Source organism: Varroa jacobsoni, unplaced genomic scaffold (genome assembly GCF_002532875.2).
Source record: "Varroa jacobsoni isolate VJ856 unplaced genomic scaffold, vjacob_1.0 scaffold_1358, whole genome shotgun sequence".
Lineage (NCBI taxonomy): Eukaryota > Metazoa > Arthropoda > Arachnida > Mesostigmata > Varroidae > Varroa > Varroa jacobsoni.
The window spans coordinates 476238-501691 of NW_019214260.1; the positions used below are offsets into that span (position 1 = coordinate 476238).

Here is a 25454-nt window from a genome sequence, read left to right on the forward strand (position 1 = left end):
CTTCTATATTTCGATTGTTTCAATAAACGCTTTGATTTTTTGCTTAGTTTCAACACGAGCCAAACAAAGTTACGTCCAAGTCGTAATAGCTGCTAAATAGATCTTATTGGTTCTGGATGGTATTTTAGCCTAAGATTTCACATCACTACAACTTTAGTAAAATTCAACATTGGAAATCAATCGTTTCTCCAGATCCTAACTACATGTAGGATCATATCTTATCGAGCGATATCGATTTTAGAACATGAACCCTGTTTCGAGCACCGGACGACAGCCAGATAAGTGGTACCGATTTCGAGTTTCAGCGTAAGCTCTCATTTATCCTGTAAAAAAAGACACCTAAATCTTCTACAACGCTTCTAGCCGTCAGTCTCATTCGATCAAGAAAGTGGCCTCGTGAAGTCTTTCATTAAAGATAGAAAATGGATAATTGTCTAGCTGCTTAGGTACACAAGGATATATGCCACGTGTAGCTATTCAATGAACGTACGCCTATATCTTTGGATAATAGCAAAGCTGGTGAAGTCGTAGTAGCGCCCGAAAAGTCGAAGTGCTTCCAGTTGGTAAGATATTAGCCCGTCGACTATTTACTAAATTACAGTATAACTTCCACTTATAGGCTCGTAGTGAAGAGCTTTTGATGCTGATAAGGCAAAAAGCTAACATTGGCATATGTTTTTTACTTCGTTCGGGAACTCTACGTACAGGAGAAAGTCTTAGTTATCTACCTAGACTACGGGGAAAAAAGTAGATTTTAATGTCTCTATGATTTCTCCCCCTTAGCAAGCAGAGTGTCGCAGAAAGACATCTATCGAAGCCAATGGTGCAAGCACTAGCTATTTCCGCAATTTTTTTCGTGTATTTTTGGCAGTGAGCCGGTAGTATCATTTAGAAGGCCGTAATTGGTTAGGCCCGCATCTATGTTAACTATCGGCAAGCTAATCGAGGGATGTTTGAGTTTTACGCGTGAACGAAGGCTGTATCGAAGCATGAGCTACAGCCCGAACCGTGCTAGTATCACGAATAACGGCACTTCGAACACAGTTTTCTAGATGCCGCAATAGAAGGAATATATCGTTCGTTCAATGGAACTACCCATGATACCCGTTGAGTTCGTACAGGGGAACGCGCTTAGTTGAAATTAGGTGTATTCAATATACTGTACGTTGCAAAGGATTTCAGTTAGAACACTGTTCGTTTAAATCACTTGCTTTGCCGCTATTACCTATATGATATACGTTTTGACACATGTTTAAATTTTGCCCCACACCGCAACTGATTGTATCGATCAATAGAATACTGCGCATGAAAAGCAGCTATCTTGTGGTCGATACATGACGATAAGAGACGAACTCGGCTCTCATATCGGACACGATATCTAATGAAACTCGTCGTCGTGAATCCAGTCTTTCGGAAGGACTCCCTCTAGCCACTACATGGATTTGATTGACGACGGGCACAATCGTTGTCTATTGCTTGCCAAGCCAATATGTAACTTTGTATAGATAGGCGTTCTACTTCCTTTGTCTGCATTTAATCGTTCTAATGCACAGTGGTATGACCATTCGTTTGACACTATCGCTTCTTCGCTGTTCCGACGCTACGATCGAGTAGTGGCGTCAATCGACTGTGTACGATCGTATATAATCCTCTACTAAATATTCACGTTCTGAATAACACTGACGATGCCCCGTCCTTCGTTTCGAACCGCATAGTTGTACTGTCTTCCATTACGGCGAAGGCAAGCACTGACTCAGCTGCTAGGCCGCATCCTGGCTTCACTTCAAAATAGGTGACAATCTGACTATCATGCATCGTCGTTCGACCGTCGAAGCAAGAACGCCATTTCCAGCCCAGACGAGATTGAAGCCATGACAGATGCTAAAAGAAGATGTCACTACCGGTAATACTGCTAACTGCGGCTATCTTATGCGGTGTCGCGTGCCGATCCCTTTACGGTCGCGACATCAGCGGCGGCATCTGTTATGCCATCGCAGAGAGAAATTACATTCACAACTGCTAGCGTCTACTACGTTGGAATTAATTGCGTGTAGTGATCCTTAGTATATATATATATATATATATATATATATATATATATATAGTTAACGAAATGACATGATCGAAAGTTAGAGGAGCATGATGTTGTCGAAACGCAAAGATCCTTTTCCCTTTGGAAATTATTCTGTCCTAGATATAATGTAAGGGGCATTTAATTCCGAAGCTATATAGACGTGCTAGAGACGTTTTGTTCAATGACATAGCATTATATTTGTAAATTGTGATATGACACAAAGACTATTGTTCAATTACGCTTCCGTTCTTGAGGTGGTATTTATTTTTAAATTTCGCGCCAAGTTTCGTGTTCCGTTTTCCTTTAAACAGCTTTCATGTAGGCAATTCCGTCCCTACATTTATTATATATTCATTTTAAATGGGTTTGTTTTTTACAGCTAGCAATTGTAGCGACACTTCTGAATGTTTCTGCTCAACCCATTTTGAGGTTCTTTGTGAGGTATCTAAATCGTCTTAATGAGCTGATGTGGTAAAAGGTCTGACTTTGACATCTCAAGTAAATGCTATCAGGCTATAGAATAGGTTCCTTGTCAACAGGCATAATGAATGACATCATTCATTCATATATCTTAATGAAATTTCTTCTTTACGCTCAAACTTTAATTCGAATTTATTGAACTAAACTTGAGCAAATTTCAAGTTTCGAGAACGATATAGGCACCCACCTGCAACACTCAGTGCTCGGATCCCTCTGTGCCACTTACAAGCGTTCATTTAAATAGCATAAAATTTACTAATTAGCTGGTTGAACCCACTGGTCCCTTTCAAATTAAACAGTACTTATATTATTAGCAATAATAGTACGCTCATGAAAGGTAAGCAATGGGAGCTCGCTCAAGATGGCGACGGTCAGCCACACTGGAATCTTATCTCTCTAATATTTCCTTACTGAATCATACCTGTCGTATAGACGGGATGCCCAAGCGTAGAGCTCGAAACATCAAATTAATTAGACTATTTATCGAGTTGCGTTCCTAACTATTTTGCTTCTGCTCAACATTTTCTCCTACTTCGGAACTCGGCTTGTTTTTTTTCTTTTGGTAAATCAACTAAAGTAATAGGACTGATGGTGACTTTGGGCTTTCCAGACAGCTCTTTCAAATCAGTTTTAAAAATAGTGATCTCTTGCTTGATAGGTTTAACTAAAAAAAAAAAAGAAAAAAAGGAATTTCAATTTAACGGATGCCCGGTTCTTTTGCCCTATTTTCTACTACTTTTGCAGAAATGGCACTGATACAGCATTGCAGTCTACCTCGACTAATCGTATTCTAAAACGTCATCGGTTATAACGTTATCCCCATACTATTTTATATTTAAAATAAACAAAGTATAATTTTAAAGTTCAAATGAAAAACAACGAATACTTTTAACTAGATTTAGAAAAACAGAAGCGAGTCAATTGGTTACTGCTAATTAAGCTTGTCTTTTTCTTCTTCTGCTCCATATATGTATATACTTTATTCCACTGGGAAGGGAAAAAAGTACACTGCATATATTCAGTTCAATTGATTCAAAAGATGTACTCAAGCTGTCTGGTTCGTTTTTATATTTAAAAAAATACGTGGGGGCACGTTAGAAAATCCCCCTGATGGTGTTGCCCTTGACCTTCCTGTATATATATATATAGAGCATTATCTTTTAGGTGTGATAATAGCCTTGTTGTCTATTAAACATACGCTGGAGGGAAACCTCAATTCTCCACAATGTGCCCATGTGATTCTTTCGTGAGATGTATGGATTAGTACAATGTATATTGGTAAATTAGGCATGCAAATACTCATTTCAGAGCTCTGACAAAGGAAAAAAACAACGATACCTTTACACTTGCTCATCTTATTTGCGTGCAACTATTATTGACTATTATACATTGATAAATAAATAAAATACTGAGACTATTTAAATTGAAAGGCCAATCAAAATCAAAAACGATCTGAAACCTTTATCCAGTTTTGTAGAAGATGGCGCTCTCATGCGTGTATCTCAGAACGCTTATACAGATGCTCGTATTGCAATTGCAAAAAATAATAACCTGTGTTTCCAAATACGCAAGGCCAAATCACCGGCCTAACCGGCTCCTCTTCTAACTCCCCATAATTATATTAAACGAATTATCCCAGTTCCAGTTGACTTTTAACGTTGCTGAAATCTCTGTTTTTCTTAGTATAGTATCAGTTATACATAAAAGAGAGTTTTATTTTATTTTAATTAAAACAGTTATATAATATATGCGAATCATATGATTCAACTTCTGAAATGGGCTGATACTAGGAGGTTAGGTTGCGCGCTTTTACGCTGATTCGGTTAAATCCAAATTATTATTAAACTACTATTGTATTAAATGGGTTTATTGCGTATTGTGATCTCGCGATTGTCGCTGTAGTCATTGTTTACCGAAAAGAGCAGACGAACTTTTCCGTCAGACGTCAAAAAATTAGCGGTCCATACACTAGGCAACCTGAAATCGACGTTAAAAAAAAAACACATTAATAAGCCAAATCAATCCTTTTGTAGGGATCGCAGCTGAACGTAGGACATGCATTACACACTTTCAGTGGATATTTTTCGATAAAATCGTAAATTTAAAGAAACAATATCTAAAACTTATCGGTCGGCGGAATCATCATAACGAGCTGCTAGAGGAGCGAATCCTTAGAAGTTGAGATCCAAACGCTCGATCATAAATTATTGGCCGTTCGATCAAAGGCATATTTCGAGCCACTGATTGTAGCATACTGGTTTGCAACATCCATTGTTAGATCATTCGATTGGACCATTTTTTTTTGTGAACTTCTAAGATCTGGAGGAACTCGAAAACTTTTCGGAGCTTAAATTCGATGGCTAAGACCGTTTAGGGTTGACGCATTGACATGCAAAAAAAAGAAAAAAAAAATTTGCATGATATCTCTTCTGGGAACTAAATATACTATACTATACAAAAATAGATTCCATATATGTATTTACAAATGTAGCAATTCGAACCATTTAGCAACGAAAAATGGACTCAAAGCGCGTTGTTTGAAAAATACGAGAGAATTGTCCTACGTAATGGAGCCGTTTCTGCTCATTCGTAAGATTAGGGGTAAATTTTATTTATGCGTATAATTTTTTTAAACTTTATATCCGTTACCGTAAATTTCTATTAAGGAATTAGGATGAAATCTATTCGATCAAAACACGACATTTAATCTGCAAATAAAGGCTTCTTTATACAAAGAACATATATTTATAATAATAATAATCATGTAGCAAAGTAATCCACTATCGAATAAGCGAGGGATGCGCGATAGAAATGACAACGGATAGAAATGAAATGACTGACAGTAATTAAGAACTGTCTTCTTCCCATTTCTTAGGCATGAAGACCCTTCCGCAGGCAACGATCTATTTACTTGCATGTTGTGTTTAAAAACGTTCTCTGCGCGCGGAAGGCCCCATCATTCGACCTACCAAACTTACCTTAATACTTCTATATAGCAAGCTGTAGACAGGCTGGAATTAAGTTTGCCTTCTACAGTAGAAAACCTCAGACCTGTTTTTCTTCTGACATTTGGAAAATTTTCATCATTTGAATGTAATTTTTTTTGCCGTGTTTTTGCGTTGCTATTGCTCTTAGTAAGTTGGCAAGATTTTTCCTTTTATCGTGAACGAAAGCTTCAGCTGTCAACAAGCGATCTGGACTAGGGATAGCAGACAGCTTGCCACAAGCGTGTCTCCTCGAGAAGTTTTCAGTTGAGCATAAAATAAGAGTTAATATCGATACGCTCTGCTGGTACAATGTGTTCTTCGTCGAATTTAGACGGAAAAACATCGAGATGGGCATTAATGCCCAAAGGGAACAGCTCATTTTGCCCGAATGTTTTTGCCTTTACTGCCCAAAAATAGGTGTGAGCCTACTGCTGTGGAAAGAATAAGAAGCTTCAATGTGAGGCACATAAACATAGAACGATGAGAAATTGTCTGAATTTTATCAAGTAGATTTTCGAAAAAATGATTATGTGCATCGCTTTGCCTTCGCGGTTTTTGCTGGCCTGGCTTCGTTCAGACGCAAGAACGACAATATGTCTTTTATTAGAACATACAAAAATTCAAATACACCGAAATTATAATGTGAACGTTGTGGCAGCAGGAGGACACTTCATATATTGAGCGCATAAAAATTCTCTATTGACTTTTCGTCAGAATTGCTTACACCAAATACGTTCTGTGCTTCACAGGCCCTAACGCCAGTTGGAAGCCGTCTGTGGATCAATCCCCAAAATCGGTAGACATTCCTCACCAATTTGAAAAAAGACAGTTTGTACCCGAATGCATGAATACTTAGAAGATTATAAAATACGCGTCCTCATATAACTTTGATATGAGAATGGCGCCTTATTTTTGCAAATAAACAAGGTTCGTGTTGGGTTAGACAGAGTGTGGATTGAAAATCGGTACCGTTGACTAGGTTACAATTGTGTTGACAATAATTACGATTATCTAGAGACAATCATGTTCACTCAGCTCTAAAACCATTTTCCACCTTCAGTGCAATGTTAATTGTAACTTTCTACGTCTTTTTTGTTAAAAAGTGGTGCTTGTGACTTGAGCGAATTTGCTCTCTAACTCTCCGTCGATTCTCATTAGAAAAAAGTGGGCAAGGGATGCCCACTCGGTTAATACGTACCGTCAGGTTGTTGCTTGCTCAGATTTGCCCTGTCGGAAAAAGTATGGCCTTGAAAAGGGTACTAGGTACCGACTTCGAGATTGCGACCGTTCTTGAGTCATCGTTATTGCTGTTGGTCTTCTTCTGCTGCAGCCGTAACGCAGTTGTGTAATTGTGTTGTAATTTCGACCTTTTTCCGAGCCTAAAACGAAATGGAGAGGGGGAGATAAGGGGCTAAAGGAGCAACAGAGTGGAAGCATGGCGTCGCTTCTGCTAATTAACTTCCATTAATTAGTTTGCTCGTTAATTATTTTTGGCCATTCAAAAGCGGTCGTCTGCTGCTGCCGCCCGTTCAGTTCCCCGAGAAGCAATTGGGTCTCGCAAAGGCCGAAGGTGAGCGGACGAAGATAGCACTAAGCTTGAGTACCTATGTGCCGTAAGAATAGATCAGATCGCCCTCGCGGGTTCGATGAAGAATTACCTATTTCCACTCACACAATGATCTTGTTCGTTTTCTTGGTTGAGGTGGTTCGTACGATAGATTCATTATTTGTACGACAGCTTAATAAAACGCTAACGATATGTCGAGGTCAAGCCAGCATCTTGCATGTGAAAAAACCTCGTATCGATCAGGTGTTAAAGGCTTGAGAAGAACGCAGTTGACATCAACGGACTGCCAAGTTTCCTCTATTACATGAGGCACAAACGTCTCACAATCCGAGCCGGGGCATAGGGATCAAATGGCTATCCAATGCCCAAGTAATGTTAAACGCGATCATTAAATCAAAACACTTTAAGAGCGTATATACTCAGCCAACTGGGTTCACTTACAATCTGTTTGTACGGATAGACGATTTTATATTTGAATAATTACAGATGCAATTACTTTTAAACTACGTAAAACTAAAAATAATGGACAACCTGCCACAGACCTTCCTCAAACAGGCTTCCACTCTCTCGCGGCCCTTGTCGATGACGTCTGCTCGCCGTTTCAAGAAATCGATTGTGATAATTATACTACAACAAAGAGATCGTGCTCGCTTTGCTAACCCTATAAGCCATTTGCCTAAGGCCGTATATGATGCTTTTCTAACCAAAACGATAATTATAGGTAGAATTTTTTTTTTTTCGTCAAACAACCTGCTAGATCTACATAATTTAGCAAAAAATACATACAACCTGTTAAAACGATTCACCATTTGACGCTTGCCGGGAGTCGTAATCTTTTGTCAAACACTACCTACTTTACTCTTAGTACTTATTGTATTGTATGTCTTTCTGCAAAAGATGGCAGCACTTGGCGTTGGGCCGTAAGCGATTACCTGATGCCGCTTTTGACTTGCTTTTGCCAACTGCGTTGGTAGTTCTTCTAGACAAACAATTTCTAGACAGTTTCTTAGAGATAGAGAGAGAGAGAGAGAGAGAGAGATTTCTACAATCTTTGCTGCATGGCTCAGTGGAAACGTGTTTGCCTATCAAGAGAACAGGGAGCGCAGAAATAGCCCAGACCTAGATGTAGACACATGATCATTCCTTGGTAAAAATCTGAAAAACCAATAAAAAGGACGACGTATACATAAATAGTAATCTCTTATGCTGCTAGGCTCCTCCATATTACTTGTACTAAGGCCCCTAATGTAAAGGTTTTTAAAGTAATGCTAAAGCAACGATAGCAAGGCCTGTCAGCTAAAAGTCAGTGATGGAAAAAAGTTCAAGGACGTGTGTAAGTTTCATTAGAGGCCTAGATGAGCGACACTGACAAACAGAGGGCATACATTTACAAAGTGTACGTCTGTGACTTCATAATTGATACAGAAATCCGAAAAAAGTAAAGGTGTTCATTCTGTCTTCGTTCGATTGCATCTCCACTTGGAAATTTTAGTTCCAAGTATGTGGTGATTAAAACGTGCCCCTATGATATAGTGCACCACCCATAACATCATTCAATTGGCTTTCTAAAATGATCCAGGTGATAAGCCTAATGGGGGCTCGCGATCACATTGTGACTGTGCCCAAGGCCGTTTCTCGTCTACAGAAAGCTGATACTCATAAGGTGATTCATCAAAGTACAAAGCTTTACTGCATATAGCTTCTGTTCCATTCTTTATTATCTAGAATTATGGGCTGCTGTTAAAAAGGAAAGTTTTCCTTTACGTTGATCATTTACTTTTTCTATAATCAAGTCGTCTTGATTAACTTGCTGATAAACAATACAATTTTCGTGTTCGCATTTCTAATAAGCTAATTCGACAGCATCGAGAGTTTATAATTTTTATTTTACGACGCTATACGAGTTCAACCTAGCTCCCCTGGGATTAGAGCCTCCGTTAATGAAATCTATCCTTTCGTTTTTGTGTAAAGTCTACTATTTATGTACGATAAGGCTTATCCAAATATTGTGATACTAACTGTCTTCAATAATAGGAGCATTTACAATTACAGAGTAGTCTATCTAAGGCGACTGTAGGACAAATCGACGGTGAATATTCGTCACCAATGATTATTGCTATTGTCTTTATTTAAATATTTACTAGAAAGCCAGTTTTTTTTTTTCAGTCGACACTTACGAGACCACAAACAATCGACATATCAGCTAGTTTTTTACGAAGGTAACTTTAAAAAGTCACAACTAGCAACGCAAAAAAAAACACAGCGGTAACAGGGAAAAACCGGAGCGGTGTAGGCATATCGTAGGGCGAAACGTTTCCTTGTAGACTAGCAGTACCCAGAAAAAATTGTATCTTTTTTGCGATATAATCATTTCTGCATTCTATTGCATTACGAGTAGTCAATATTTTTTTTTTTTTTATCTAATCTCTACCGCGAAATGGATTGTAGACCGAAGGGCGGGACGGATACGAGCGATCTAAGATTTCAACCCTTGCAGAGAACGAGAATCGAATGCTGGTGAAAGTGGGCTAACTTTCGTTACAAGTTATATTGCTGCTATTAGAAAATTACTTTTCCCATGGCAGAGGCTTGTCTGGACCAATGTAAGTTAGGAAAAACTCAGATGTGAGAAAGAACATTATCGCCATTGCATTTAATGCCTTCTAACTTACACATGTGAATGAGTCTACCTCCACAATGCGATTTCGCCTGCTTGTGCGGAACGGCTGACAGGTAATACTGACCTTCTACCGAAAATTTGCGTCCTTCAATTAAGCAGCAGTCTAATTAAAGCTATAGTAGAGTTTTGAGAATGATTTATTAACGATTAGGCTGGCGAATAGTGGACCGTCACGGCCAATTGATCCGGTAGGCAATGATGTCACGCAGGAATAAAGTAAATGGCCCGTGACGCTTGCTTGAATATTCGAAGCATTATTAGCTAGATCAATGAGCGAATATCTACGGAATAAATAAACCAACGCCCCCAACAGGTACGTAACATCGACGGCACCGAAGGATGGACCTAAACCGGTTTTTGAGAAGCTACGTTTATTGCCCAAGGGGGCATAGGTTGCTTCCTGTTAGTAAACGTGAAATAGAGAAGCTGAAACAATGCACGATCAGTCAAATTAGATCTGAATAAAAATATCTGCACAGTATCCGTGCGTGCAACAATAATGTACAGTCGGACCTAACCTACAAATCGGCATGTATGCCTGTACGGTTTGCAAGATAAATTTGACGCTTGCAAACGTCGTAGACAAACGGATTGTTGTGAAATGCTAAGACATGTTGCAGTATTAGGTTAAGAAAGGCTAGTTAATTGTTATTAATAAAAAACAATTTATGCCGGTTTTTCGGCGTTTGCCCAGTTATATAGCCATAAACTAACGTATTACGTATGCGCAACGTTTTTAACGTACTAGCCTGTGTTATTCCACTCTGTACATGCCTCTTATTTCGAACCTTGTAATTCAACTCTATGTTCCCTCCTTACCTAATCAGTACTAACTTTGATAGAAATAATTCTACAAGTTAGTTATTTGAAAATTAGTTGAAGCCTATGGTAACACGACAATTTTCGGGATTTGCAAACCGTGCATCAATTTTTGTCACTTTCCGTGTTTTAAAATAGTAACAAAGAGTTATACTTTATCGCTTAAGCTTGTTGACGATCATATCGTAAATTTGGCTGAGTCGCCTGATCTTGGACCCTTGAATATAACCCTCGGATCTTGAGATAGCCCTAGTAATAAATATGAATGAGTAGCTTTTATAATTCGGGTTCAATTTGGGTGGTCATCAATCAGGGTGATTTTACTAGCTGCAATTAGTAGGCGTTTAATCTTAATGGGTCGGCAAAATTCTCATTAAATAACAGGGGCCAAACAGATTCCACTCCTTTGGCCCCAACGTATTTTAAGGCTGAATAATTTTTCATAAGATTGTGGCTGAAGATCAAGTCGAATTCGCGATTACTCTGTCGACACATAGGCCGAATTAGAAATGTTACCGTTTGGGTATTTGGATGTCACCAGCCAGCATTGTACCACCATCATCAGAGCAGCTGGAAATTTTTTTTTTGCTATGCCTGACTAGCAACACACATCTGTATTTTTACGCTGTCGATAGGCCGTGAGCTAAACCTACAGAATGAGCATTAGCTCGGATGCCAGTTCTGGGCATGGCAATGGGTCGGTAAGTGTTGAATGAGTTTCATAAAATAGGTGAATATTATTATTCCGCTTCGATCCTAAGTTCTTGCCGCATCTGTAATTATTTGATAAACGGATGATAAGTGACCGCACAGCTAATAATACCTATTCATATTCAAAGCTCGAATGGGGTTTATTTCCCAAGAAAAAAAGTGGTAGTACTTCTCAATCCTAACCTCCACAGTGGTTTCTCTTCTTCTTGCGCAAGGCTCTCTTGTTATGAAGGACAACTTTACCATCTGCGTGACCGGTGAGCGTTGCTTTTTTTTCAACTGAAGCATTCCATTTAATTAGAGGGGATTCAAGTGTAGTGCAATAGCACTTTCACGTAAATTAAACGCGTTTAGGTAAAGTGCGACTGTTTATTGAGCTAATGAATAACCACTTTTCATGCCTACTACGTCTTTCCTATGGGACGTATTTTGAATTACTTGCAATTAATCAATACATTTCTTTTAATTTTAAGAATATAACAATGTCTGAAGTTCTCCGGCGTGAAACGTCCCGAAGTATTTGGATGGCGGATCATCACCCCGAAATAAACGTCACGTATGCAAGCCTTTACTTTTTCTCCGTCTGTTTAGGCACACACCCGCCTAAAATATGTAGCCTCTCAACTGACGTTTTTAGAACTTCTTTTAGATGGATACGTGATCGCTATTAAATCTAAACAATAACAAGTGATTCAATAGTCTTAGAATAAGTGGCGCTATGCCACACCAAATTGCTGGTCACATTCAGGCTCTTGCGACATCTCCCTCTTATAGCTAAGTTGAGAATTTATTTCTACACCTACCAATTGGCAAGTCATAGATCTGTATTTTTTATGCTAAGAAGCAGATCTCCGTCAACTTACCATTATAACCTAGTTTATAGTGGGCTGCAACAAGCTTTATACAAGCGTACAATTCAGGTACTGTTAATATGTTTGTTTCCTCTAATAAAACTACAGTTTGTGTGAATGTAATCTTTTTTTTTTTTTTAAGATAATTTTGCCTCAAACTATCATACTGCCCTAACATGATTCATGAGGCATTCATGATTAAATGTTAGACTCCTCATAAAGCCTTTTTCTTTATCTGTTCTTACTCGTGAGTAGACTTCGAAATGATAGGCTAATGAAAAGTCTAGCGTGTCCTTCTATAGGCTATGGCTGTAAGCAAAGGTGCATCGCATAGATGGCCTATTATTTTTCTGCAAATCAGATTAGCAAAGCATCACTTCGCTATACGCTAACAGTGTTATTCAAGCTATTTGATTTAAAGCAATAGATTCATTGCTTTACAGAAGTTTATCTAGAATATAGTAACACATACTCGTCATTATCTGTTCGAGAAGCTTACTAGCTTGCACATCATGTATTTCCACTGTGCCATCAATGGAGTTAATTTTCTCAAAACGATAGATTTTACTGAATAGCATTAAAAACATTAGCATCAAAGCTATCACAGAACTGGAAGCTTCTTCTACATTGTCCAAACGTAGGGCATTTCATTATTGCTTGGGTAACGATGAAGATTAAGTGGTAATCGTAAATACTAGGTAAGAAACGAAAATTTGTTCATTGTGACCTTCTGCGTTGTCGACCGGTTTATTTAGTCACTTTGGTCCAAACTAGTAATCTGCTGCTAAATAAATCAGTTTTTGGGAGCCTATTTGTTATCAAATAAACGATTGCATGTTTCATTTATTCGTGACTGGAGGAGACGACAATTCGTCGGAACGAGGTCCGAACCATTTGCTGGGTGCAAAGAATCTTCAGGGTGCAAGGGTGCTTCAACGGTTTTTTCTGCCATGCAATATATTATAGGGTTTGACATTGATCCCTCTATCGAACATGTCTTCTTGTAAAAATGCAATCAATCGATGCAGCTAGGCCATTTAAAAATCCTTGTTACTCGTTTTGCTAGAGCATTTCCCGATTTACAGGAGGCGTCCATTCCCACCTAGTGCAAATCATAGTCTTTTTGGGCTGAATACGTAGCCTAACTCTGGATTTGAGCGTATCCCTTGCAGGTACCCTTTCATTTGTCTGCTTTATATCAACATATAGACACCATTTCTTGGCTCCTATAACGGTTCTCTAGAAGAACTTGTCGTTGCGACTACACGTTACTCGACGCTGCGCGACATGCTAAGTGTCCGAAAGGAGCTGTAATTTCCTGAACGCTTTATCCAGTCTATGGCGAGCCGAAGCTTCTAACTTCTAATAAAGTTCAGTATCCTCTAGATGCATAACGGCAGTCGACTGTTTGCAACGAGGATATACAGCAGAAAAAACATGTTCGAATATGGTATAGAAGTAAGCTATATTTGCACTTGTTTACTACTAAGGCAAAAAAGAAACGGTAAAACGCTTAGCTTTGATCATCTAAAACTCTATCTTATCTTATATATACAGACCAGAAATCAAAACGTTTGAACGAGCAAGCGAGCATTCTATACTTTTTGAACACCTCGAAGTAAATTATTTGTAACTAAAAACGTAAAGAAGAAATAAGTACCAAAGGGCATGCATCAGGTTCTCGATTAGGAACGAAGCTAAATACTGGAAAAGGGCCCCCGGAGTGCTGCGAAGGGCTTTTCGGGACTCGACTATTAGTCAGTGCCCAGTGTTTATATGATACCAGCTGTTACGTGAGGGATGCGAAAACACCGATGACGATTCTTGTTCTGGGCGACTTGTTACATCTAGTGCGAGGCATGCAAGAGGTAGAACAATTTTTATTAGAGATTCGCCAAATTATACTCAGGGAGTCTATGCAGGAGTAAGAGGTTTCAAATGAATCATATAGAACGATTTTGAAAGAACCATCAAAGACGTAAAGATTGTGTAAATTATTGCAGACAACCGCTAACAACTGTGGCGAAAGAACCTCATTGCGTCTAAAAAAAAGTTACATTTGCTTCAAAGTGTCATCACGGGGAACGAAACGTAGATGTGCGGGTATACCGTGAAGTCAAAAACACAATCGTCCGATTATCGCTTCGAAGACCAATTTAGACCCAAGCAAGCTGCAAAGTTCAAATGAAAAGCACACTTATTCTTACTATCTTCTTCAACTATTGAAGTGTTGCCGAGTTATCAATGCCGAGTGGTACTATCATTATGGAGGAGTTGAAGAAAACTAGGTATAGCTGTCTATAGGCCGTGGGTTCTTTACTACGATGCTTCACCTGCTTACTACTGCACTAGGTTCTACGGGTATTGTGTTACTTTGCAAGAGAGCTCGATGTCTGTTTTACCTTAATTCCTGTAGCTGTTTATCAGATCTAGCCCCCCTGTGGCCTTTCCTCTTCCAACGCTCAATACGTATCTTAAAGGGGAAAAGTTTTACGCAATTAGAAAAACTCAAGAAAAGGAAAAAGCAAAGCCGAGATTTATTTCAACAACTAAGCTCGCAAAATATAGGAAGAAAAAAAAAAGGAAAAAAATAAGAAAAACCAACGATGGTATGTTAAATTCGAAAGCCGTTACTTCCTTTGAAGACAATTGGGATTTGGACACTTGAGGTGGCACACCGGCTTTGTATTGCTAATACCCTTTTAGCACAATTGTTGTCTTTTCTTTATGTGCCTCTTCTCCCCCTTTCGTTTTCCTTTCTCTCCATTCCCTGTTTGGACATGTACCAGAGTTTCTCCATTTGTCGTTTCACCTCGGCACAAGCCCGGGCAGATTCTCGCACTGAACGATGTACAAGGGAAGCCGAACGAGCGCCGTGCGTTGCATACGATTTCGTTTCGGTCACGGCCAAATAAATCCCAAGCAGAGGAAAGGTACCGCCGCTCAGCTGGTGCTGTACATTCTGCTCTCCCAACGGACACGAATTAGTAAACATAAAGGAAAGAGCGTTGGAAATGCCGGTGCTAAATTAAGAAAGAAGGTCAATCAATGACTGAAACTAGCTGACGGCGTTGACTTGTAGCAAGACTGTGACTACTAATCAGCAGGCCGCTGTCGAAATGGGGCCGGCTGGGAGTAGAGGGTGGGGCAAGAAGCACCTTTCACAATGGAAGGTGCATTTCCCAGATCGATGCGTTGCAATACTGATGGTTTCGACAGCTCGTTGTTTACAATAGCAGAGGCCACTGGATAAATAGTGCGCATTTTAAGTTCCGCTCTAACTCCCAATAACTTCCCTACACTTATCGTGGAATAGCATGACTAAGCTGTAGCCAGCCCGTTATTTACCATATATTCCGGTATGTGCCAATGATCTCCCAGACCTGTTTTAATACTATAGATATTTACTCCATTTAAACCATCTGGAATTGACCTATTCGAACGAAGAAAACCTATCTGACTATGACACTTCTGTCAAGGTCGTTAAAATAGGACGTCAAAACAACCAACTGAACTTTTCGGTCCAAACACCGTAAAATCGTTCTGATACTTACGCGTTCGATTCACGGTACGAACACCTTAATTCATTATGTGACTGTATGACAATATGAACATGTTTAGCTAAATTTAAGTAAATTGTTGGCTAACGTCCTGTAAACAAATTGCTCTAGTCTGCATTTGCTTTGGTTGCCATAGGAACATTAAACACGAGACCTTTAATTTAATAACATGGTTGATACCGCTTGCGTTCAATGTTTCTATTATAATGTTTTACTTTATCAATAAATTTTGGAAGCTCAAGACCGCGTCAGTTAACATGCCAACAAGGGGATTTATACCGAAAACCTTCTGGTTTCGAGGCCCAACACTACGACCCACCCCATCTCGCAGACAGATAAATCTATAGCGGATCGTGCATGCATTATTGTAAGTATTACAGGTGAATACGCAATAGCAATTTAAGTAGGTAAGCACTATTGAGATAATGAGAATCACTTTATAAGCGTGTAATCCTGCGGATATTAGCTATAAAGATTCATTCATGATTGTTACTCCCCTCATTTCGCTACTGTCACTTCTTGCGGGTGATATACGCCCCTCATACGCATACGAATGTAACAGAAATAAACCGCATCGGATAGCGCCATCTGGTTACCCTTCAGTTAGCTGTTTCTTTGTTAGTAGTCAGCCTTAAGAAAATTTATTACCCAACCACCGAAAAAGGTTCACTATTCTTATGGCCCTTTCTGATAGGCAGAAGCTCAATATCGCAGGAGATGAATGGAAATAACACACTGTTCACCGACCTCAATTAGATTCCTGCTTATCGCCAAAATTGCGGTTAGCTCCACTTTTCAGCTGTCAATACATTCATGGTTACATTGAGTGCATCATGATTCGTATCCGGCGTAAATCCGAGCTGAGAAACACCTACTTCTTGTGTTTCCTTTCATATATGTCTATTTCTTGTCTCTAAATATTGAAAGCCCACTCTCATATGGCGACTCCACAATTTACGCGGATGTTCCGTGAAAGGCATTGGACTATTTAGATTCTTTGCCTAAATATGTATACTTGTATCACTTCTCCATGAAAATCTTTGATGAAACGTACACTTTTAGTTATCACCAGCTAATTACGAGGTTGTGGTGGGGTTTACTTAACACTCGAGCAAAGCAAGCAAAAAAGAAAATACTGGTTGAATGGAAATCGAACTAATAGCTCCGAGCATTTCAGTCTAAACAGTCTTTTCAATAAAAAAAAAAAAAAAAAAATCCTCCTATAGGAAAAAAAAAATTCCTATAGTCTAATGCAGCCAAATAGTAACAGCGTTAATGGCCTATATTATGTAGGGGTATTAGTTGTAGTCAACATAGCTTTCTCACAATAGAGCCATCGCGTTGCTACAATTCCTAGACTTTTAGGTCATCAGCAAAGATGCATCTAGGTCAACATGTACTTTTTTAAATTATCAATTGAAGTAAATGCAACCGATTATTTTTGTTGTTCGAAAGCGTGTGCTTAAGAGATAATCCTGCTTATTGTTCCATTGATCCTATTCTTATTAGGGAACGTGTTCGCTTTGTGCAGAGAGTACTTGCTCCTAATCTTTTCTTCGGTTCACAACCCAAAGGTTTAATGCCATACATCCATGTCAGCATCCAGGAAGGATCTACCGCGCATAGCATCGCAGACGCTCGAACTGTACATAACCTCAATAATAGGTGATTGAAAGTGAAATTAATTTAAAAAAAAGAAAACTGCTAATAGAAGGTTTTCAAAAAACAATGATCGTTCAACGAACTAAAAAAACATCGTTGATATAACTTCGAATAGCATTCAAGATCACAAAAACACGCAAAGCCATCTTAATCCAACTTGTATATTACTGCATTATATATAGTTATTGAGTTAGCATACATGAATCTAGAAAAGGAATAGACCTTGAGTACGGACTATTGAGACCGTCATACGAAATCGACATTTATATATTGTTGTAGTTTCATTGAGAAATAACGGTGAACCGATAGTATCTACAAAGCGATCGACATCCTAAATTAAAATTGACCTTTTTATGACAAAAAAGGAAAAACCCAAGGGACCTAACCCCCAGAAAGGCATATGAGCACACAAGAGACGTACGCCAGAATCCAAAGGTCAAGCGAAGTTCAAAACAACGCTTGTGGCCTAATGTTACGAACCTGAAATTGTTTGATCGTTGCTTCTATCCTGACAACCCGTCTACGTAAGTGAGTACTACCGTTAAGTTTGTTATTCGCTAAACGCCAGTAGGCACCATAACTAATCATATGTGGGCCTTAAACCGTACTGGTCCTACATTCTGATCGGTGGGTTGTTCTGAATTTTAACTAGCTAGTAAATGGCAACCGTAGAAGTTATTTTGAGCCTTCATCGACAACTACCTACGGCCAATACATCAACGTTTCGATACGCGCTACACTGAAACGTTGCTATCTAGAAGATTTGTGCTACTTATTTTGTGCGCAATTGTTTTATGATCAAACGCTACTTTATGACGCATGCACCATATATGCATACATAAACATCTATGTATCACATACCAAATTCGTTGTCATTTTTGAGACCCTATGCCAAATCCAGCTATGTTACATGAAAGACCTAAACGGGCAAATACATTAGAGTTAAATAAGCAGAAGCTAGCATAGAGGGTCATTAGGTCAGTGATTTTTAGCGCTAGTTTTAAGCGCAATCATCGCCCTCTCCGCAATGAGCCACGTTCAAGCAGCTGCTGTACATCTTTACAATGCGAAAAACTAAAACATTTATATTATATAACTAAAATACTTGTATTATATTTAATAGTATACATCAGTGTGAACGAATGATGTCTAGGGGCCACGCCGCGGAAAGAAGGCCCTTCTTTTTTTTTTTCTCCAAGTGTCTAAGTGGCAAGAACACGGGGTAGCTATTTACATATCCTGTGTATTTATCTGTAGCCAACAGTAGCAGGGTAAACGCGACCTTTGAAATGCGGAAGTCTGTATCAGCATCAAAGCGCGACCCTGACTTCGATCAGTCGCTGTTCTAAAATGCGCAGAACACAGACATAACTTCAAATGCGTTCTTCAGCATCACGACACCGACATTTGCGGCATAACGACGTTATGGCAGTGATCATCAACGTTTTTAACTCATAGCACGCGATCGTCGAGTAAGGAGCTGTATTCGTAATGATAGTCAATAGAAGAAAACTCAACCAAATGTTGCAAATTACGACCCCGCTACTCCCGTTCTAATCGTACCTGCCAATCAAAATAATGTCATCGAAAGGCGAAATACCACGTGATGTTATGTTTTGCTAGAAGTCTGCTACAGGGACAGTGTAGTGCTCTCTCAAGCCAAGACCTTCCTCACTCTTTTTGAAGCCATCGTCCGCTATGAGCTGCCCTTGACTAGCGATGGCCTGCTCTAGCTATGAGGTACGTATCGTGTGGCGGAATTTGCCCGTAGTCTGAGTATTCATTTTGAGAATAGCTCGACATGAAATGCTATGATGACACGGCGATGACCAGTCTCCAGCAGACTGTAAGCACACCACACCTCCACATTTGTATTATATGGGGCAACAGTTGTAGCGGTCCGAGAAGGACCAAGAGGAGTGGAGGACGGCTGATACTAGTCAGGGTGGCATTGCGTTGTCACACGGGGTGATTGGAGAGTGAGGGTAAGGTACTCGTTATCTGTTATAACAACAAAATAGTGTATTTCGTGACAATCTCGTGTTTAAGCATTTGTTGGTTTCGACGGGCCTTTCCTTAAGCGACTGCGATCTCCGTTCCATTTATGGCACTTGGTAAACCGTTATGTCATTAGACATTGATGCCTCGGTGACAGATTAAATACCGCGACCAAAAACTTCAATAGTAGATCATGAAGGTGATAGCTGTATGAGCGAAGATAATACCAGTCCCTTTCAGCTAATAAACCAGTTAAAACCCTCTTTTTCCAAATATGTATACGCACTATGAACTTTCTACAGATTTCAATGGTACAAATTATATGACTTATATTTTTATAAAGAAGTTAGTCGTACCGGCGATCACAACAACATCGATCACAGTTGCAGAAACGTTCTTAAGCTAGCACCCTGCAGATATCGTAAACCGCATCTTTTATATTCCAATTGTGTGGGATCAGTAAAAAAATTACGCAGCATACGATAACTATTGCTATGACGGTAGTGATGCTACTGGTGATTGCAAGACAGAAGCTTATGTACCGTGACAGGCTGTCCTGTCGCAAGCACCGTCCTCCACTGTGAGTACGGGAAATATCGGTTCTATTCTTTCGTTTACGATTGTTCTATTCATTTGCAAGCGCTAGGGATTCCATTGATATCGATGGAGAACTTTGAAAGTCTTGAAAATATTCTGTTAACACCAGTGTGATGTGGGAGCCAGTTGTGTTTACCGCAGATTAATTACACCTAACCTATTTGGTTCTGAGGGTTAGCTAAACCCTCTTGTGGATACTGGTCGTGCTCTGTTGGATTGAAAAGAATAGAATGCATCTCGCCTATGGTATCTACCATTTTAGAGTACAGCACTTTACTGTTTCTCGAAAGGCTACGATTTGCCGCGTTATCGCTTCGAAAATACGTGTACAAACGTGTGTACATTGTGTCTTGAGGCCGTTAAACTCATACCCCAAACTACGTTACAACGTAAACATTCAAAACGATCATCGTACGAAGCAAAGCTAAAGTTACAGCATTATACAAAAGTAGACGGTGTTTTCCGTTGATCGCGTGAGCCAACTTAATATTGCGCCGGTCGTCGATGAGGTTACACACTTAGGATCCACATTTACGTATAGTTATCGGATTTGGGCCTAATGCGAAGACAGGTCTATTCGTGCCAGCTTCCTGCATGAGGATCACGCTTTAGGAAGTTAATACTCGAAAAGTGTTTGTCTCTACTGCAATTCCATTATGCAATCTATGTTGTACGAAGCGAATGTGGGCTATAGGGCTGCCCATGTCCAGTTCAGAGTTCGGTAGAAACACTTACTGGAGAACAAGCCTAGAAAGGATACGATTTAATTGAACTATAATAGTTCCCTAAACAAACAAGCCGTCGTAGAATCAGGTTGTTTCTTATCGAAGTGAAGTTCTACATCTTATATTATAAAATTTAATAGCTATAAAATATCAAAATGTTTGACTATTTTTGACAGAATTTTCTCATACTTAATAATTAATACATTATAAAAAAACAAGTATTTGCACTAGTGACGTTAGAGCTCATCAACCCAAGTCTTCAGTACTGAAACAGTGCGAGATTATTAACTTGCTTTCCATTTCAATGAGCTCCTAGCTAAATTCAACAGTTGTATATGACTGTTCGTATTTGACAATGTTTAAACAGGAAACTCATGAAAAGTACGTTCGCTATCGGCTTGGCACATGCTGCCCACCCACTCATCCATCTATCCTTTTCATCGTCTCATAATAAGGAACACCTTCTCAATGGGCGACTGAACTGAGTTCAAGGCATGTCTACGTCTACTGACGTCAGGGCGTAACTTGGCCACAGTTTCTACAAGTGCAGGCCACTTCAAACCGCGAGATGTTCCCTTTCTATTTCACTGCCGGATTAATAGAGGAGCTGCCTCTATTGTCGATGTAGCTTAGTAAAAAGGACGTAATGAAGTTAGCAAGTCACGTTGCCACCTTAACTATCGTCATTAATCATTGTATCCGCTCATGTTACCCAAATCCGTTGAATTAACGAGTGCCACAGACACTTACGGCTTTAAGAGAGCGATAGAAAGGCCTAACCATTTTATCTGGGCCCATCGATCGCGTCGAGCTACCGTTTAGATAGAGACAAACATACAGCGCAAGACGAGAGACTTGATCTGCGCTTATCTTACCATCACCGTCAAGCTGGGGTTATTTACCTTTCGCATCTACAATGTATTTACTGCACAGATGCCGTTTACCAGCCAGTAAAACCAACACTACATTGGACGTTCTACCCCACACTACAACATAGCGTACTGCAGCACTGTCGTCTTAGTCGCACCGATATAACCTTCTCGCCTACGAACTACAACGCACTCCTTTCTGTCTGCTCTGTCTGTATGGATATATATATACATATATATACATACATATACATATATGTACATATACATATATATGTTGTTTCTGACGCCACTAGGCGCGCGAACCCACACATATCGTGGGCACGCAGTATCATTGCTACTCATCGTTTGATCCCACCACCGCCCGTCCACAGCCCAAATACGCTTCAGTTTCATTCTGTTCCTTTTGGATTCTACTGGCTGTAGTTCATAAAACAAAATAACCGTCTATCGTTGCGTGATCCGCTGCAACAGAAGGTACCGCTGAACATCTGCAGACTGACAGCGTCTAAAGCTTTTAAGAAGACTTGCTGGGAACGCTCTATGCCTTGCGTGCCCCGTCTCCTCGTAGGTAATATTTTAATGAGTCGTGAAATTTGTGTACGCTTTATAATGCAGAACAGATCCAGTGAATGCGTGAAACACAAGCATGTAAAACGAAAATATCGATACGATCAACTCCTTGATTTTGTTCGAAAAGCTAAAATTAGTGGTTGTGCTATGTGTTGCTGTATCTTCAACTTTATTTGTGAAAACTTTGAGCTTATATAAAAGGTTTTTCGACTGACGACCATTTTCAGGGCATCGCGCGGACGTTTGGGAAGCGATTCCATCACTTCCTGAAACAGAGCAACTTCGGTGTCAAACTTCATTGGGGCCTTCGCAAAACTATCATTGAAGATCTCCCCCAGGAAGACCTGCACAATGGGCGGTGGAGCAATGTGGTTTGTGGTGTGCATACCAAAAGAAGACAACGAGAAAGGTACGTATTAGCTTGAACTCACTGGCACACAGAAATAGGCTTCGTATTTGAATAACACGAGAGCAATTATTATGAAATCAAAACAAACTAGCCAGCTTTGTGGCACGAAGAGTGCCACTTTGTAATTTCACAGTTAGTCATTTATTAAATTACAGCATTTCTATTTTTTAGACTACTTGATCGAAGGCTAAATAAATAGACCTTTACTATTTTTCTATTTGTCACATATATTCTATGGGTTGAATTATCAGCTGCCATAACATAACTCTAAATAGCTTAATATAAATATAGTACTATTGATGTTTATCATTTCAATGTGCCTCAAACACCATTACGGCCCAGTTTCGGGTCAGGGGTTCTCCATAAATTCCATTTGCATCTGTTAGGATCTTCACGTCCTAGACACATCGTTTCTACGGCACTGAGTAACTACAGATCAACGTAAAAAGAAACGTTTGCACAGCATAGAATGTTTTGAACTTCTCTTACATAATGGAACTATTAGAACGGCCAAATTCAACAATACACAGAGAATATATATATATATGCTATCCACACCCTTATGCTCTATTCTATAGCGCGCTGTTTGCGATGCATGTTGCCGGTTAGGTGTACAGCAGTGTTTTTTTTTTTTTTTTTTTTTAACTTTAAGTCAATCTATAATAAATTTCTAACACGAACTAGTTAGGAACAAGTGTGCTGCACCTTGCAAACAAAAGCAGGAATCCTTTATCAAAAAGGGCTTTCATATAGTGCTTTGACGTGCATAACCAAAACGCGCGTGTCCGTTTGCAGGCTGGCAGCTGTTTTTATGGTCCTGCTGCAATTCATAATTACTAAACTACAATACAATAGGTACAAGAGCGAACGAGAAATAAAACGTTTAGATATCTCAGAAGGTTACCTGAGAAGACGATGGGCAATCGTAGAACGCGTAACGTCGGCATCATCAAATACAGCTCTTTAAGACGTTTACTAATATTTTAAAGCGAATTCCATACATGATAAAAATAAAAAAGCGGCTTGGGGCATAGCTTGTTTGATTTTTCAGGTTAGTTCTACGAAAATCTTTTCGGCCGCAAAAAAATTGAAATACGCCCTATACTACCGTTAGGCGTCACGCTGTTGTTGAATTTGTGCTTTTTGTTATCAGTAGACAAGTTGATTTCAAAAAGAATTAGCTTTATCGCTAAGTGTCAGATAAACTGAAGACGCTTTATTTCTACGATATAAACAGTTTTAGTCAAGCGGCAACTTTACAATGATTTTTTGCTCGAAAGACAAATACAAGTTAGAGAAGGTTCATGCCACGTTTTCACGACTGATAAGACGGACCTCAATCATTCATCACTATTTTCCGCTAGACTTGAACAGGATGGATTAGAAAATCGAAAGGGTTGCAAAATCTTCCCTGAAGCTCTCCTATCAATACGTAAGATTTGCGCGAGTCCGCTGGCAAACGAGACGAAGACCCAGCATCGTCGGCCATTGGGCGCAGTGGTCCAATAAAAGGCGAATTAGAATCGGGAAGATGAATCGAGGAGGCTACTTATCCAGTTCTTCGTACCGCAGCTGGTTCTATATTGGCCCTCCTTCTCTGTGTTTTGAAAGTACTTCGTTACAAAATCTGCTGTTCACTCGGTTCCAGTATTAAACAACAGTTTTAATCTCCAATGAGTAGATCAAACTGTGCAGTATTCAACATACTGTGTTGTATAATCTTTTCTAGTCCTAGGATATATATATATATATATATAAGCATTAGACATCGGGGCTGACGCTAAAACGCGACTTCGAATTATTCAAAGCTAAATTTTTCTAATTAGGGAGACTTTGAAGATTGCTCAGATTGCACACTATACTTCAAGCCACTTTGATAAGAAAGTAATGAACTTCACAGTTACTGTTGTTACGCCGCTAATTATGCTGCATTATATATTGTGGTAAATAGACATCTTTCACTGTCGGTATATATGTGATTATTTTTCTTTTTGAACCTGCGACCTCTCGACATTTAATGGGCATTGGAACATTTGTTTAACTTTTAACCCTCGTTTTTAACAGCTCAAATTCCTTCTCCGTTCAAAACATTTCTGGTGAACTTCAGTATGCGGGTGTTTTCGAACGTACTAGCCTGATTAAAACAAAACTTTCTAGACGTCTTCAAGCAGACGACAGCGTCACATTTAGAAACATGATTTTAATAGGTGTGTCTAACGTCGACGTACACTTCGTAAATCTTATTGGAATCGATCTAGAATCCTGTGGACAAAAACTCGGAAATCTCGCAGAGTTCAGGAAATGTTACGTTCTCAAAATAACCTCACAATCTATGTTTCCTGTGTACCCTGACAACAGAAAAAGAGTTATTAATATTATTACGTATTGCAAATTGGTCGAACACTCAACCCGGCCGAGGGCCATTTCGTTCGGTGAACAATGCGCCCCCTATAAGCCCCAAGTAATAAGCCGCTGCAAAAGACGTATTGTAATGTGAATTTTCTGTGCGGACTATAGTAGACCCTTTCGGGTCTGCATGCTCTGGTTAGAATCACTGTGAATGACTTTCGCAAAGCTGACTCGGCCTTACAGGGTTATTACTAATAAAACACACGCTTTGCCACATCTGTTTGTACCCTCAAGCTCCGCGATGTGCCGTAACGCTGTCTTCGGACTGAACGTAAGCGTGATGACATAGGGTATACGACATCGATCCTATAGGAGGGTAAAAACAGGAAGAACGAAGGGAGCTAGTAGAGGGTTAATAATTGTAACACAATAAGAAAGTGTTGACAATGCTGTTTTAGGCATTAACTCGAACCTGTGCGAAAATAAGATGCCAGTCAGCGAAAGAAAGGCTAGGTACAGGATTCAAAAATGTAACGTTTTACC

At 39.5% G+C, this 25454-nt stretch overlaps 1 protein-coding gene across 2 annotated transcripts in view; it reads left to right on the plus strand.

Moving 5' to 3' along the window:
• Positions 1-21424: 21424 nt before the first annotated feature.
• LOC111269159 (uncharacterized) overlaps positions 21425-25454 on the plus strand; it is a 28618-nt gene continuing 24588 nt past the window's right edge. The window contains exons 1-2 of one of the 2 annotated variants that reach the window (XM_022848568.2): positions 21425-22151; positions 22381-22562. In XM_022848568.2, coding sequence (XP_022704303.1) covers positions 22505-22562 — 58 coding nt within the window. In that variant the 5' untranslated portion in view covers positions 21425-22151; positions 22381-22504. The remainder of the gene's footprint in view (positions 22152-22380; positions 22563-25454) is intronic. The other variant, XM_022848569.2, reaches the window with a different exon arrangement.